At 46.9% G+C, this 17,438-nt stretch overlaps 1 protein-coding gene across 1 annotated transcript in view; it reads left to right on the top strand.

The window, feature by feature from the left end:
* Positions 1-6,778, top strand: part of LOC135810613 (leucine-rich repeat-containing protein 3C-like) — a 47,706-nt gene extending 40,928 nt beyond the window's left edge. Inside the window, exons 5-6 of the mRNA XM_065324105.1 lie at positions 5,211-5,282; positions 6,703-6,778. Of these exons, the coding sequence (XP_065180177.1) occupies positions 5,211-5,282; positions 6,703-6,778 (148 nt within the window). The remainder of the gene's footprint in view (positions 1-5,210; positions 5,283-6,702) is intronic.
* The last annotated feature ends 10,660 nt before the right edge of the window (positions 6,779-17,438 follow it).

Below are 17,438 nucleotides of genomic sequence, written 5' to 3'. Positions count from 1 at the left end.
GATGAAGAACTATTTCGAAAGACAAAATAGTCTTTACCCCCCGGAACGACAACTATGTGCACGTCCTGCAAGGGGAGAATGTCACCAGCGACATCAACGAAGACGACGGCAGTATTTCGGAAACCTGGAGTCAGCGGAGGTCGTCAAGCTCCTCCGCGACCCGGTACATGTACAGTATAGGTGACATGTCGACACGAGCGTGCGGAAACACAGCATACACTGTAGTAAGAGTTTGCGGAAGGAGTCCAAGTCGGGAAATCCATCAGCTCCAAAAGCTACCTGTAGGTGGGCGATGAGACTCCAGCTTCAGACTACAACAGTCAGGACTTGTAAATAGTTGAACATTGTGAAGCAGCAGATCGAGAAGTTAGCTGAAATCGTAGCTGTTGCAGTATGTCGGCGCTATGAAGCTTGCATTTTTTACGGAGAGTCGATCGCCACGCGAATGTTTCCTCACCGAGAGCTATCTGGCCTCCAAACTCCGTCAGGGTCTCCCTGAGGTACCGAAGGTCCTTTGACTAGCTGCTGGCAGGACTCCATCAAATCCTTTAGCTTCAGCTCGGCGAGCAAAAGTCTCTCTCTCCTCCGCCATGAGCTGACACACACAAACTGAATACAAAACGATGCACTTCACACGTGCTGGCTTGCACGCGTGCCCCCTTTCACGAACCCAGACAATCTTTTCGGGATTGGTCTATTGTACAGGTAGCGTATGTGATTTACTTTGGAGCTTGAAGGAATACACAAAGAGAATGAAGATCAGTGATTTCTTCAAAACCACAGTTTTTGGCGAATTTTTCGGCCTGTGATCCCACTTATGGGGCTCACCACACCTCAGTAAGTGGGTGAGGACAAGGTGCAGAACAAGCATTAACGGCATCAGTGTATCCGTCGAGGGATACAACTGCAGTTTCCCCTGCCCCCAGTGAAGGTAATACTTGCTACTAGTGGACATTTATACACCCCCCCCCCCCCCCTTTGGACCTTTGGTTGCCCATTGCTCCGTGCAATGATAGCATTAGGAGTTACAGTATTTCCTGTGGCGAGTTAAATGTTGGGCCAACGGAAGTTCCCGCCACAGCCGCAAATGAACACTTTCGGCTTTGGCACACCCAGCCGGGGACGATTGCACTTGAGGCGCCAGTCTCCTCTGTCCTGCGCCAAGTCGCACCAGTCACCTGTCACGCACCGACCACTCAGATAAGCAGTGGCGATGTCCCTCCAACTTTTCTTGGGACCGTGTCTGGGCCTTGTGTTGAGTCCCTCAGCAAACAATGTGCAAGAGTACGCCGTGTCAGAGTGTGAGAATCAGTTTCCGTCTCTGTGAGAGTGACTGTCAAGTGAATGCTGAACATGCGCAGTGTTAGTTTTGTCTGGGAATGAGAGTGGTGTGTGATGGGTCATGTGTTCTGTACGTATTGGTCCCTGATTGGTCATCACAATTTGCGTACAGGCGAACCCTCCCGGTTTTCCCGAAACAATCCCGGAAAATCAACTACTACTCTATAATGTTAATCACGCACTGTTGTTCTTTTGGTTTGAATTTTTCCTTTTCTGGTTTTCGGGGTTTGCATTAAATTTGTATTGCATTTTCATCCATTGTGTTTCTTCTGCCCGTAACAGAGGCTTCATACACTACTCTCGGGGTCCTGGGGGTTTCAAACAAAAACTCCCGGTAAAAAGACAATTTTTGTCTGATACAGAATGTTCCTAAAAAGTCCATGGATTAGCCTCGAATGTCCCTTTTATCCAAATAAAAAACGCTGCGCAGTTGTACTTCGAACAGTGCACGGCACTTTCAAGACCTGACCATCCTAGCCTGCCAGATCGGCACTGACTTTTCGTTTGACCTTTGTTTAACATTCTCCTCCTATGCCCTCATCATTTGTTGGTATAATAATAGGAATTGAGACACAATCAAAATTTCGGCTTGCTGTGTGGCGGGGGCCAGTGGGACAACAATACTATTTCCTTATGGCGCGCTTTGTATGCGTAGACGTCGAGAACGTTGAGGTCGGCAGAGCCGCCTGGCCCCGCCAACACTTCTCGCACATACACGGAAAGTCGGGTGTGGTCCTCGAAAGAGTGTTCAATGCACCGGGGTGCAGAGCTTCATACAAAAAGAATGGGATACGGAGCTTGGGTTGGCTGTGACTCAGAATTTCACGCCTGTCTCGATCATCAGACAGCAATGATTACAAAAGCTCAATGAATGTTCTTGATATAGTGTGGTAATGTGCTAGGGGTGTCAGATTATCCGGGAATTTAGTGGACTTTCGTATAAAAAATAAAATAAATCTTTGGTTTTTGCTGTTTGCTGTAGCTCTATAAATTGCTGTATTTTGACCTTTTTCCATTATTCCCTGTACTTACCCATGATGAGAAGGGAGCGAAAACGTTCGGTCACGAAATTGGCTTACTTGACTGTGTGGATTGCGTCGGTGCTGTCATCTTTCTTTCGAAATTGAACACACCTCCAATTTTTTTCCTTGTGAAATAGAAATTTTTCATTTCACTAAGTCCCCATCCAAATAGCAAAGGGACATCCGACTACAGCCGACAATCACAGGTGATACGTAAAGAGGAAAGAGCCTGAAGGAAGAGCGCAATCAGATCCTACACAGAGAGGTTGCGTCTACCTGAGCCGTAACGAGCAAGAGTTTGAAAGAAAGTCAGAGCCAATTGAGAGAATGGAAGACGATGTCCAGATATCCAGAGCAGTAACTGGGTACCGTCAAAAGGTGAAACCCTAATCCTTGGATGAAAAGTGTTACGTGCATAGGATACCCAGACGGCAGCGCACAGTAAATGGTGCAACAAAATTTCCCTTCATTTTCAGATCTGCCCTACAGTGCCTTATGCAAAATCATGTATCCCTCTCTAACTTTCAAATGTTCTGAAGTTTTTGGAGACGCAGAACGAAGATGATATGGCCTTTAGATCACAAATTGAAGTCATGAGGCATTCGCCCTTTGCGGATAATTCTCTAAAACAATGACAGATTCTGTTCGAAAAGCATTGGAATTTCCAGAACTGTCAAACCTTACGGCACGCACTTCCACTTTTTCTTCTTCATTTCTTCATCAATATAACAAAAAAGGGGGGGGGTTGCAAACATAACAAAATATTAACTAAACGAACCCTAATGAAGTCCGAGGATTTTGGACCCTTTCTAACTCGATGATCCGCCAAGGACTATGAGTCCCTGGGGAAGTCCCCGTTTAGGTATACTGTTTGATATCATATTCCGCTCTCACGCAATTTGTAGCAATTCAAACCAATATATTTTACAAGCAGCGGCGGCCAGTTATTTTTCCTCATTGTAAAACAATGAAAAAAGGAAAGATTTTTTTGTTGCACGCTGTCATTTTTGGCAGCACTGTATTTGAATGTGAGCAGACCGTGCGCAACTTGTCGTATCATGGAAAGACGCGAAAGTGTGCAGAACTTTGCTCCCAACTCCAAAAAAAGTCCAAAAAATCACGTTAAAGAAACACGTATTGGGCTGCACCGCCGCGGGCTGTGCGGCAGGAGTTTTGCCAGCACCCTCGTGACGTTGCAGATGTGTGGCTTGATTATTGTAGTTGACGTTGATTTAGTGACTTTGGCAAGTTTGAGTCGTATCAAGAAGTCAGGTAGGATTCAGTACTAGGCAGTAGTGGAACGTGAGTGGTAGTCTTTGCCGATTTTGGAGGGTATCCTGGATTCGGTTTGAAGCGCTGTGGAAATGGCTTGCTGTGGAGGTCCCAGCACTGGATGTTGTATGAAAGGTACGACCTTGTAGCACGCCCTAGAAAAATTCAAAAATTGACTTGGGTCTGTGGGTGTCTGTGACAGAACGCCTATTGTCTGGGGGCCAGGGAGGTTATTTTTCAAGTTTCGTGCCCCGTAAGAGGGCACCAAGTTTTTTTCGATTTGAATGTCAAGTATTTTCAAAATGCTGCAAGATGGTATGCCATTCAATCAAAATATCCATCGGGAAGGTCATACAATGAAGGTGGAAAGAATTGATGATGGTTGCCATGGTAACAAATCAGTTAATTCAAATTTACAGGAGAACTATTTGATATTTTGACAAAAATCCTGCTGGATATAAACATATCCAATACGTATGAATGTCAAGAGCAGAACATGAAGAGCGTGTACTAGACAAAGCCTTCGGGCCCGAAGCCATCAGCCACTCAGTACGCAAGTGGCGTTTTGCGGACAGCGGACAGCCTCAAAGTGACGAAGCCAGCTTCCAATGCGTAACCTTTATCCCTCCTCTTCCATTTCAACCCCTGCGCCTCTCAACGCTCTTTCCCCACCTTTCTTCCCCCATTCCTTTACATGCTGCTACTCACCGACTTACAATCTGGGTCCTTAATGCTCGCTCCATAGCTCATGGATAGACCGTTAAATTCTTCCTTGCTGTGCAGTATCGCCTTTCTCCTTTCCTTTGGGAGAGACTCTAGCTGCTTCTCCACGGTTCCGACCGATATCGCCATGCCCTGCGCCGACGCCGTGGGCCTTAGATCTGATCCTCCCACTGGCTTCAAAGACTCCTCTAACCGCTGCTTGTCTGTAAGCAAAGTCGTGCACGTCTTGTCCGGCGTCCTTCCGAGCGAGGCATGCAAATCTCGCTTTGCTTTCTCATAGGCACTGCAGCCGATACAGTTCGTTTTCACCGTGCTACCAGATAGAGCGATACGCAATCGCAGAAGCCATTTGTTTTCGTAGAAATTGTGTTTTCTTAGCTTTGCAACTAACCTTATGCTTGACAATAGAAGAAATATGACGGAGATCATATTTTACTCGGATGGTGAGCCAAACAAAATTATTGTGAAGAAAGAAAGACAAAATGTTACGAGTTATGACTAACTCAGTAACAATACTCCTTGTCAGTTCTGTGCCATTTTGTCGCACTCGCTGACTGTATAAGATCTGTGTACGTTGGTGGACAGTTAGTCATAACTCGTAACATTTTGTCCCTCTTTTCACTATATTTTACAAATGACGGAGACTATAATTATGTTACAGTGGTGTATGTGAACTGTGCAACCTTACCCAGTTGCATATGAACCATGTGGTTAGGAGTCTAGGTTATTTCTGAAAACAAGGTCATGATTCGGCGTTTTAGATTAGAACTACTACAATCCTAAACTCGGTGTTCTGTTCACTACCCGGAACTATGCAAGAACAACATTGTCCTTGTGCCTTGTCGTTTGTAGGAATTTGGGCACTAATCAGATCCCGAATTTAAGTGATGGTGTGTTCTCTGGTCTAACAAACCTCCAACAACTGTAAGTATTCTCAATTGCACCACTGAACGTAGGGAACAGTTGCATAACTGTGTGCATATATAGTACTGCGTAATATGTGATGACCAAACCTCGAATATCTTTGAGCATTATTGTCTGGAGAATGAAATTGAAGACGCCACTGCAGCTGTACTTATGGTTGATAAATATGGTGGTAAAGACACACCTGGCAATATGGCGGTAAACACACGCCTGCCCACGCACGCTCTCTAGGCTGCAAAATTCTAGCAAAGAGCTCTCCTTCTCCCCACCACCACCACCATCAGTTCCCGCCTTGCGCCTAGTCAATGCATGGTTGGCGGCATCCGACATAGCAGGCTGGTACATCAAGTCCCGAGTCAAGCTCCGTACGAAGACATCCAAGAAGAAGATTGGCTGATGAGTCCAGCGGGGACGAAACGTACGTCGCAATCGAGCTATGTCGTTGCTGTGTCATTTTCTATGTGCCATGCGCTACTTGATGTACCAGCCTGCTATGTCGGATACCACCAACCATGCATCGACTAGGCGCCAGGCACGAGCTGATGGTCGTGGTGGTGAGAAGGAGAGCTCTGTGCTAGAAGTTTGCAGCCTAGAGAGCGTGTGTGTGGGCAGGCGTGTGTATACCGCCATATTGCCAGGTGTGTCTTTACCACCATATTTATTATTATCTGCTGCACTCAGATTGCAGGAAACAGTTGTAGACGCTGCGTGTAAAGGCAGGCTGGACCCCTGACGCCTGGACAACATGTGCGGGTACACAACAGTTTTTTGTCAGGCAAAACATCACTAGCCTGTGAGTTTAATACTTCTGTCGAACGGGTCCTTTGTTTTCAGGTCCTGAAGTCCTCAGAAGTCGACGGGATACGTTTTCAAATCACGAGCGAGTTGTCGCTGTTATGATTTCGAACACAGTCCACGAACAATGAACGTCGCGATACGAGCATTTCTCAAAGCCAAACGGGAAGGCTCGGCACGCAGACACAAAGCACAGGTAGCCTGGGAGGCTGTGACGAGAAGTTTGGGAAATGTTGGCTTGATGGAGTTTTAGTTCGTAGCTTGTTCGTGAATACTTTGGCGTGGCTCGCTTGTAGACAGACTCCTTAATTTATCAAGTGATATTTCGACAATTTTCAAGGAGAAGGCCAGTTTATGGGGTTCCCTTCAGAAACTTTTTCAAAGGATCTGCACAGTCAATGTACACCTCAAAAGAAAGTCACCTGCACAATTTGGCTTATACCAGAGACATCATTCTCACGCAACGTCTGGTTTCCTCATACATGCTCTCTTAAATCTACACGATAAGGATGATTTATAGGACACCACATACATTTCCTAAAACCCTTTACCACCTGATATGTTAGCGGCCATCACTGTACACAAGTATTCTCCTGGATGCAATTTTCTCTTCTTTTTTTTTTAGACATCTGAACGAGAATCAACTTGCAAGCCTTCCTCCCAATGTATTTGCCAACCTGACACTCCTTCAGGATCTGTAAGTTAAACTATTCTGTAAATCTCGGCCCCGTCATCTCTGCAAAAACAGAGTAAAAAAAGAATGTTTCTATGTTTATTTTGCAATCGAGGCACCAGTTCAACTCACCTGATCTTGTTTTGCTGGCTGATTGACTTATGTGCATATTATGCGGACAAGCTCTTTATGTAAGAAAGGTTTGCTCCCCACACCGGAGCTCGCGCTATTCCGCCGACTTTACTTGACACTTGACTGACTCACGACTGCCATCCAGAACACACGAGAAGTCCTTTTTTTTTTTTTTTTTTTTTTTTTTTTTTTTATTGGGAACACAGCCCTACAAAGAGACATGTGGAGACAAACACAAGACAAGACACAGGGGATGTAGGGACGACGTGCCGATGTACAGGGAGCAACTCTACCGACCAGGGGTCTCGGCGTTAGCGTTGCAACCTGGCATCGAAAAAAAGGGGGGGGGTGCATGGTCAGGTAGCAAAAATAATAATTTGGTGCGAGAAAGGGGCGCTAGTATTGCACCAAATAATATAAATTAATACGTGTAATGACTAAACCAGAAGGGAAAATGAAGAAAGAGGACAGTAATCATAACAAGCAAGTAGTAGTAGAGAGGTAAATACTAAATGGGTCTCAAATCTCAATATCATCGTCACAGGTACTGTGTGGACCACAGCCATCTCTTTCGGATTAGATCCTTACATACGTTGACCTTGAAGGTTTGGAGGCGTCTTGAATGAGGCTCGTGAAGCAGGAGGTCCGCAGGCAGGTTGTTCCAGGGTGTGATGGCGAAGAAGGGGAAGGATCGCAGGAGGTAGTCAGGGGCTGTGCGAGGGGGTGTCCACTTCAGCTGAAAGGCATGGTGCGTCTGACGTGTTTGCCGTGTGCACATGCTAGCTACGGCAGGGGGCTTGGTTGGTGGCAGCATGGCCTTTACCTGGGGAGGCCCTGGAATGTAGTGCAGCTTGAACAAGTATGACAGGGCTGCCACCATCCGACGAAGCTGAAGACTTTGGAGGATGGTTCCAGGTCCCAGGAAATACAGGGCACGTTGCTGAACCTTGTCCAGCTGGGCCATGTTAGTTGCGGCTGCGCTCGACCAGGCCAGTGGGGCATATTCAAGTAGGGGTCGCACGAATCCCTTGTAGACCGTCACTCGACCATGGTCGTCCAGGATGGGTGCTGCCGTCCATCGAACCTTCCACTCGGCAAACCTGCAAGAAACCTGCATACCCCTCAAAATGGCCGAAATGTCACATTATTTATGGGTCTAGAAACGAGTCACGCCACAGCGTATCCGAACAAGCTATGGACAAAACTCCATCAAGCCAACATTGCCTCACCTTAGAAGAGTTCCTGGAGCAGTGCCGCTTAGCCACGCCAGGATCCCAGAAGACTAGGTCTATCACCCCCTGACGCCACAAATGATCGTCTTGAAAATAGCCAATTTACAAGCGCTGGCAAAACAGCCAGCTACGTCCTCAATTGGCCAGAACTATACACCGGCAGATAGTAGAACACCTCTTCTAGCGCTGAGGACATGTCCCCCATCTTCCTTTTGGGGTTTTCTTGAAATAAACTTTTTTGAATTTTTCCACTCGACCATGCTGAAATACGGCCAAAGTCATACCTGCGCAGGAAAGCTCGCCCCTCCGCGACGTCTCCTCAGCAATTTCTACTCCAACAGTACTCCCAAGGCCGCAGAACAAAGTGTATTGTTGACTCTGACAAGGAAAAGCAGCGATGATCATTTGTCACTCCAAACGACAAGCTTCTCCTTGCGCCACCAATAATTTTTTGTGCGACTGTTGATGCAAAAGTGACTGAAGTCCTGCGCGTAGTTTTTGAATTTTACTACAAGAGGCACGGTGAAATCACGTGCCTTGTGACGCAAGAATGCCAAGTCGCGTGGATCACGGCTCACGAGATTTCAGAGTCACCTTCGTAAAGTGCGCTTGTTACTCGCCTTGAACGCCCGTTGGTCTGGAAGTGATCACACTTGTGTTGTTACTGCGCTCAAGAACACGCTGACCGTGTTGTAGGCCTACGAACCGGGACTTTCCCTGACCATGTAGGTCGAAGACCAGTGAAATGATGATGAAATGACATTCTTTATGACGTAAGAAATCTCTCATGCAGTTCACGCGACAAGTGCGTGCACGCCGTGCAGCCAGTGCTGGTCGCGTGCCAGTCAACACAAAGCGACCGAGATAGCAGCTTTCGTCGAGCATCGATATGAAAACAAGGGACTTTTACTGTTGGACTATGTTCGGGATTGCAGGAGGTAAGTGTGAAAGATGAATAACTCTCCATGCTGTACGAGGGGCATATTTCAACGGCTTGCTGCCATTGCAACACTCCTAGGACAGTTTGTGGGGGTTCTCAGCAGATCAAGCAGGAAATGCAGCTCATCTTACCTCTAGCTCTGCCATCATGGTCTGTTCCGAGTAGCGTTCCAGACACGTTCGCGATCGATGGCGGCGTGTCGTGATCCAGGAAGCGTCATCCTACGTCACAGAGCACGCGATCTCACCGTGCCTCTTGTAGTAAAATTCAAAAACTGCGCGCAGGACTTCAGTCACTTTTGCATCAACAGTATAGCACAAACAATAATTATTGGTGGCGCAAGGAGAAGCTTGTCGTTTGGAGTGACAAGTGATCACCGCTGCTTTTCCTTGTCAGAGTCAACAATACACTTTGTTCTGCGGCCTTGGGAGTACTGTTGGAGTAGAAATTGCTGAGGAGACGTCGCGGAGGGGCGAGCTTTCCTGCGCAGGTATGACTTTGGCCGTATTTCAGCATGGTCGAGTGGAAAAATTCAAAAAAGTTTATTTCAAGAAAACCCCAAAAGGAAGATGGGGGACATGTCCTCAGCGCTAGAAGAGGTGTTCTACTATCTGCCGGTGTATAGTTCTGGCCAATTGAGGACGTAGCTGGCTGTTTTGCCAGCGCTTGTAAATTGGCTATTTTCAAGACGATCATTTGTGGCGTCAGGGGGTGATAGACCTAGTCTTCTGGGATCCTGGCGTGGCTAAGCGGCACTGCTCCAGGAACTCTTCTAAGGTGAGGCAATGTTGGCTTGATGGAGTTTTGTTCATAGCTTGTTCGGATACGCTGTGGCATGACTCGTTTCTAGACCCATAAATAATGTGATATTTCGGCCATTTTTGAGGGTATGCAAATTTCAAGGTTCCCTTCAGAAACTTTTTCAAGGGCTTTGCACAATCGATCCACACACCAAAGGGAACCTACCTGCAAATTTGGAGCGAAATCGGAGAGATTCACTTGCACACATACTTTGGTATTCTCAGACATGCTCTCTTTAAGAGAATGCTGGGATCATTAACAGGGGTTCGAGTAAGAGCAAAATGACAAGTGTGATGGTGTAGAAGGTCTGAGGAGATGGCGCCGGCAGGAGTGCCTACACAGAGAGTAGAAGATGCGTGAAGTGAGGTCCTGCAGCCTCGAAAAATGACACAGCAGATATCCCGTTGTATGGAGACTTGCCGACCTGGTAATGAAAAGGTGAGTGGACAGCAAGTGGTAGATGAACAGGCACCCAGTTGCCAGGAGAAAACACGTGATCATGCCTGAACTTGTTCAGTGTGCAGTGACTGCAGTCGGTAGGCTTAGGGCTGTCATCACGTGACCCACCATGGCTTGCTCCATCCCGTACATGTCCCCTGCCACGTAGGCAGAGGCAGCAAAATAGAGCTTTCAAATGGAGAATCACAAAGTAACACAACTTTCTTTTCGAGCTCCAGTTTTTTTACATCGTCTCGGACATCCCAGCCGACATTAGGCCGGACTTGTGGCAGGCAGGTAGCAGTGGTTTCAGTGTAGTATAGTGTAGTTGTAGCTTAGGTAACCAAGTTGTGACAAGGAGAAATTGTTATGCATCCATTTGCTTTTGGAGAATCCTTTTAAATAAATACAATACAAAATACAATTTATAACGTACGCACGCAAGATTCATTCTATGCAACTCGCGTATGCCACAGCAGGAAACACCATCTGGTTTGTTCTAGGATAATTTAGAAGAGAACATGTTAAAAGCAATCATGGAGAGATAAGCAGCAGAGCCACGTCAGTGCTGTCGTGGCGCTAATGGCGCTATGACACGACAGTATGTCTCGTCAGCTCGTACCAAAGTAAGACACACGTCAGCCATGCAGGCGTAATGCAGAAGAAGACTGATTCACAATGAGGTAAGACATTGTCACTCTTCGTCATGCATGCATCAAAGGAACGTAGAACGACACACGTAGCAGAACGTAGATCGTAGATCGTACCACAAATATTAATAATAGATCAATCTTTAAGTAAATCTTTAAGTTACGACAATCAAGACGCGTGGTTTTTCTGTGACTCGTGTGTAATAGATCAATCTATAACAATCCTCCTTCCTTAAAGAAGTAGTGAAGTGGGAATAGCAATAATGCATATAATCAAAATGCATCAAAACAAACTATATACAACAGAAAATCCTTATATCCGACTAACTATGATACAATACCCTGGTATTACAGACAAATAGCGGAATAGGACACTCTAAGGCAATGTCAGAATTGCTAGGCGAGTCACTCATGACTAATGCTAAGATAGTCACTCAATACTCACAAATTTAAGCGATCAGGGGCACAGCGCATTCTTGACGGATAGCACGGCGACACTGGAGTTGACGAAAATGGCCCTGACACATCAGGCATACCAACAGGAGTAGCAGCAGTAGTACACATACTAGGCGTAGCAGTAGTAGGCGTAGTCAACTTGTTTTATTCAAAGACCCACATTTAAGTGAATAATAGCAAGAAGGTAGAAGAGAGGAGCTAGAGAGAAAAGGGAAAACAAAGAGGCGTCCAGAAGGCAAAAGGAGGCAGTAGTAGGTGTACTAAACGTAGCAGTAGTAAGCGTACTAGACGTAGCAGTACTACGCGTACTAGACGTAGCAGTAGTAGGTGTACTAAACGTAGCAGTACTAAGCGTACTAGACGTAGCAGTAGTAGGTGTACTAGAGGTAGCAGTTGCTGCTGTATCAATGACAGTGGACGACTGAGCCGGCGGTGAAGCTGGTAACTCAGGAGTTGGAGTTGCTGTAGCGACTGTCGGAGTAACACTTGGTGCAGACACTGTCGGAATGGCGTCGGACTCGGCCGATAAACTAGCAGACTCAGCTGTTCTAGACTTCAAATGATCGATGTGCACTTTTCGGACGACTCCTCCTACCATCACAGAATAGGTCATCGTACTAAGTCATTAGCAAATTAAAACTTCTAGCCACTTGGGCTTAGAGCCAGGACGAGCATTGTACACCCACACTGGTGCATTCACTGTGAACTCACGAGACGCAGTACTGTCGATTTCATGAGCCTGCTGCATAGCCGTGGAGAAACTTGGTTGCAGCAGCGCCAAACGCGTGGTCGGGGCTTTCTTCAATCGAATACTCGCGGGACTCTGCTTAGTAGCGCTGTACGGCGTGTTGTTGTAATCGAAAAGAAAGCGAGACACTTGCACACACACAGACACATGGTGAGGTCTTGCTCTCAAAGCCTTCTTCAGCTCTTGCACCATCCGCTCACACTGTCCATTGCTGGCGGGATGAAAGGGTGGTGTACGATGATGCTTTTAAATACCATTCTGGGCACAGAAAGCAGCAAACTCGCTAGAGGCAAATTGTGGGCCGTTATCAGATACTAGCACTCTAGGAATACCAAATGTACTGATGAACCGTAGCAAACAGTTCACTGTTTTAGTAGTCGTAGCGGATGAACCAAGCTCGTATACGTCAATCCACTTAGAGAATGCACCAACTTTGATCAGAAACTGTTGCGACTCGAACTCAGCAATATCAAGATGCACACGCTCAAAAGCAGCATTGGGGTATGCCCAATGGTGGACAGAGTCCTTGCGGGGCAGATTAGAGCTTTCCTGACAAAGACTGCAATCGGCGGCTAATCGTTCGATATCGGCATCTAAGCCTGGCCACCAGAAAATGCTTCGCGCCACACCCTTCATTCGAGACACACCGGCATGTGAAGAATGCAGTTCCTCTAATATGGGGCGTCTAAACTGAACTGGAATAATGACGCGGGAACCCCACCGCAAACAACCATGCTCAATACTGAGGTAATTCCGGATGCGGCTATACGGCACTAACCTGACGGGAACTGTAGCAGGCCAACCATGCAGCGTGTAGGACATTACTAACTCGCAGGGATCATATGCATGACTGCTGACGGCACTAACAATTGCAGACATTTCAGCAGCACACAATGGTAAAGGCAGACGAGACAGACAATCTGCTAGCACATTTTCTTTACCTGGAATATGCTCAATGTTGTAGTCGTACTCCGCGAGAATCACGGCCCAGCGCTTTAGACGGGATGCCAACGTATTACTTAACGACTCTCGCTCGCGGAAGATCTTGATCAGAGGATTATGGTCGGTGCACAGAATGAACTTACGACCGTAGATGGACTGGTGTAAGCGACGAACAGCAAACACGATAGCTAATGCCTCTCTCTCAATCTGGCTGTAATGACTCTCTGCTTTGGACAAAGCACGTGACACATAATTAAACAGACTGGTCCGGCATGACATGTAGAAGAGCAGCACCAATACCAGCAGGGGATGCATTACACTCTAAGATCAGTGGTAAGGTAACATCATAATGAGCCATACCTGGATAAACGATGAGAAACTCTTTAACCTTGGCAAACGCTGGCTGACATGCATCCGTCCAATTAAAGACTACATCCTTCTTTAACAACTCGTTCAGGGGTTGAAGCAAAGAGGAGCAATTGGGGATAAATCGCCCAAAGAAATTCACGAGCCCCAGAAACGAACGCAAGGTAGATACATCATGGGGCCTCGGGGCATACCTGAATACTCAAAACCTTTTCCCGACTGGGCTTTAGACCAGCCTTCGACAATGTAAACCCAAGGTAACTAACTTGCGGCTTACCAATCTTACATTTCTCACGACGCAGTCGCAGCCCTGTCTCAGCGAAACGACGGAGGACTGCTCGTAGACGCTCGTCGTGTTGTTGTTGGGTGTTACCACAAATGAGAATATCGTCGAAATAGACAACGACACCTTCTAGACTTTGTAGAACCTGCTCAATGGCCTTCTGCCAGATTGACGGAGCTGAGCTGACGCCGAAGGGTAGTCTCGTGAATTCGTACAAACCCTTGTGCGTAGCGATGACACAATAGCGCCTACTGTCGTCGTCGAGCGGTAGCTGAGCATAAGCTTGGCTGAGATCTAATTTGGAAAATACAGATTCACCAGATAATTGCGATAACAAATCACTCGGGTTGGGAATAGGATGCTGGTTAGCTTCAATGTGTTTGTTAATAGACACTTTAAAATCTGCACATAACCGCTCAGGTATAATAAGGTGATCATTTGTGTACAAAACTTGTATTGGTAATAACTTTGGCATACATTCATATTTTCAACCAAATTTTCTGTGTTGATACATTTGGTTAGTTGTCATCGATTTCCAATATCAAATTTAAATTATGAGCTGAATGACGTCATCAGTGCCACTTTTTATGTTCAGATTTCAACCCAAAACGCGGAGAAAACGAAAAATAGTAAGGCCACAAATCCTGGTGAACTGGATAGCCTTTGGGCCCTAGATAAAGGATATTGGTGGATATTGTACATGGATAACAACATTTCACTGGAAACCAGTATCGACTTATTTCACCATACGCACTGTACGCATTTAGTATACGAAGCTGTCGTACCTTGGGGTCTGTTCAGACTCACCACCGCGATGAACGGGTGTTTAGTATCGATATCCAGCACATTCCCGCTTGCTGGGATGTACAGCTAGCCAATGCAACAGCTCTTATTCGCCAAAGACATTCCCCGCGCTCCGCGTTTATGGATGAAGCTGTCATTGCCGTTTCAAAATAGCCGACATTGTCTCTTACACATAAATGACTGCGCTGTACATGTAGTGCATCACACCAGCAATCTGCTGTAGATCTACAGACAGTGCATGCAGCGAGCCGAGCATGCGCACTTGAGTAGGGTACTTGACTCCCACGCGCGATCGCTGGTCACAACTGAGTCTGTACAAGCGACTGTGCTCGTGTCGTTGTGATTTGCAAGTGCACTCTGTACTGCACTGATGGACTGTATGATAGGACAGGAACAATGCAAGTGCAGTTTTCAGTGCGTGGACTCGGCTACTAAAACATTTTGTGGGAGCAAACAAGCCTTCTTTATGATCTTGGTCATTTTTCTCAATCGACTCTGCGCTTCGAGCTAGATGTGTCCGTGGGGTATTGCCCAACTAGAACTGTAGTCCTCACATGCCCCAGGTCGCAAGGAGCTAATCACTTTGGTCAGCAGAACTCCTGCTCGGGACTCGACACATTTATTCCGTCCGATGTCATCCCCGCTGCGAGTGGGGAGCTTCATGCCCACGATAAAAGAGAACGTCATGATATTTGAATCCTTCATCAGAGAAAGCCATTCGAGCTCAAAACGACACAAGACTATGGCCATGATAAAGATACTCGTACAGATCGCGATGTGACTCTCCTCCAAATATGCTGCAAAAGACTAGAAGTATTTTTCAAAACAAGATTGTGAAAAAAAGCTGAGCGCTCGAGTGCGGCGAACCCGGGCAAACGCCATGTTTTCCTTGGTAACATGACGTCAGCCACATTATCACCATGGCGAGTTGCAGCGCTGATCTTGAAGTACAGCGGCACCGGAAAAGTGTCCTTATTCTACCTGAGCGGATGGTGTTGTTCTTCTTTTTCACAACCACCACGGGGATGCCCAATTAGCGTTAGAGACAAGCTTGATGATCCCCTCCCCCTCTAGACGCAACAACTCCGCTTCAACATAAGGGGCGGACGGCGTACGAGACAGGACGGGAACGGCAACTCTTGGGGGTGGCTGACCCTTGAAGCTGCAATCTTGGCAGACTGACCCTTAATAGTACCCAAGGGCCCTTTTGAAACACGGTAGGGAACTGACGCAATAGACTGTCTAGCGACAATGTATGGACTTGTGCATTAGGAAAATTTGACCAGTCTATAATGACGTGGGACATCCAGTTTCGACCAAACAGGGGCTGACCAATACCCTCTACAACAACGATGGTGTCTCGAAACTGGTGAGACTCGTAACGTACATCGACAATGCATTCACCCAATACAGATAGGGAACTACCACCATACGAATGCAGAGATGCACGAGACTTATTCAGACAAACATTGGGAAACTGCTCCTTCCAAACAGAACTAGGGCATACTGAAACTTCAGCGCCAGTGTCGACTTCCATAGGACAGACTACATCATTAACGCATACATCAATCATCATGGGAGGATGAGACTTAGATTTAGGTTGACACCTTTCTGTAGCTGACACATCGTCGGTGAGAGCACCAATGCTGAAGGAGTCGAACATTGACTCTGGCTCGGACAAAATGTGGGACGTCGACTGCGAATTGCAGCAGGAAGCGAAACGCCCACGACGCTGACACTTGCTGCAGGTTTTGCCACGCGCTGGGCAACTTGGATCCAGACCGAAATGACCAGATTTGCCACACCTAAAACAGAGACGCTCAGAGGAAGTAGAAGCAGAAACAGACACTCTCTGTAATAGTTCTTCATTGAGCGAAGGAAGAAGAGAGCGTTTATTACTCAATCTACTAGTTATGTATATGAGATTAGGTGTGACACAAGGTGATAAGGTGTGAGTGATGAAAGTAGTTGTAAAACTGATACACCATCCCCTCCCCAACGGAAAGTTACGTGGCTTTAACCAATTGTTAATCACGGAACCCAAGAGCATGGAATACAGTAGTATCATAATGGTGTAGTAATGCAGCAAGTGGCAAGGAGCAACAGAATACCCAATTGTCAGGACCGGAAGCCTGTGTAACTAAAAAACTCAATAATGTCAGGAACTGAACGCAAATAACCACAACATGGAGGAGCTGCAGACCATGCTATCACTTGCGTAGACTAGTGAGATAGTTCCGCAGTTGGACAATGTTTTTACCTGCCTCGTCGACCAAGTTACTAATGGGCTCCCACGTTGCCTCGCCAACGGGGTAGCCCTTCCAATGCACCAAGTACTGGCGCTCACCCCGGTCATCTCTGTGCTTCAGGATGGCCTCCACCATGTTCTTGGTGTTGTTGATTTTTATTTTGCTTCGCAAGGCCAAACGGGCAATGGTACCTAATTCTATGGAAGCGAATTTCAAAAGGGAGAGAGCTACGGGGAGAGAGAGAGAGAAATGGGGGGAGGGAGGGAGATGATAAGCAATTTTGCAGCGTCAACAGAGCGATTTTGCAGTGTCAATAGAGCGATTTTGAAGCGTCAACAGAGGGAACACAAAGAGTTCATAAGCGCACAAGCACGCAGAGAAGAGTAAATGACATGGTGTGTGGACGGGAAAAGTCAGACAGAGCATTCATTGCAAGGTGTAGGGGATGGAGGCAAGCTTAAATGGCTGGGCAGCCTTGATCTCCCTTACACTCCTTGGGAGAGCGTTCCAGGCCAAGGCTGCCTGAACGGCCAGGCGAGATCTGCCGGCTTCTGACTGTGCCGAGGGGACAGTGAGGCCCCTGGAAACCTGGTGCCGGGTGGTGCTGCCAGCTGATGGTGAGAATAGGTCTTGGAGGACACTGCTGG

This window comes from Sycon ciliatum, chromosome 2, assembly GCF_964019385.1.
Source record: "Sycon ciliatum chromosome 2, ocSycCili1.1, whole genome shotgun sequence".
Lineage (NCBI taxonomy): Eukaryota > Metazoa > Porifera > Calcarea > Leucosolenida > Sycettidae > Sycon > Sycon ciliatum.
Note: the sequence above shows the minus strand (reverse complement) of the source record. Positions and strands in the feature narration are given on the sequence as shown.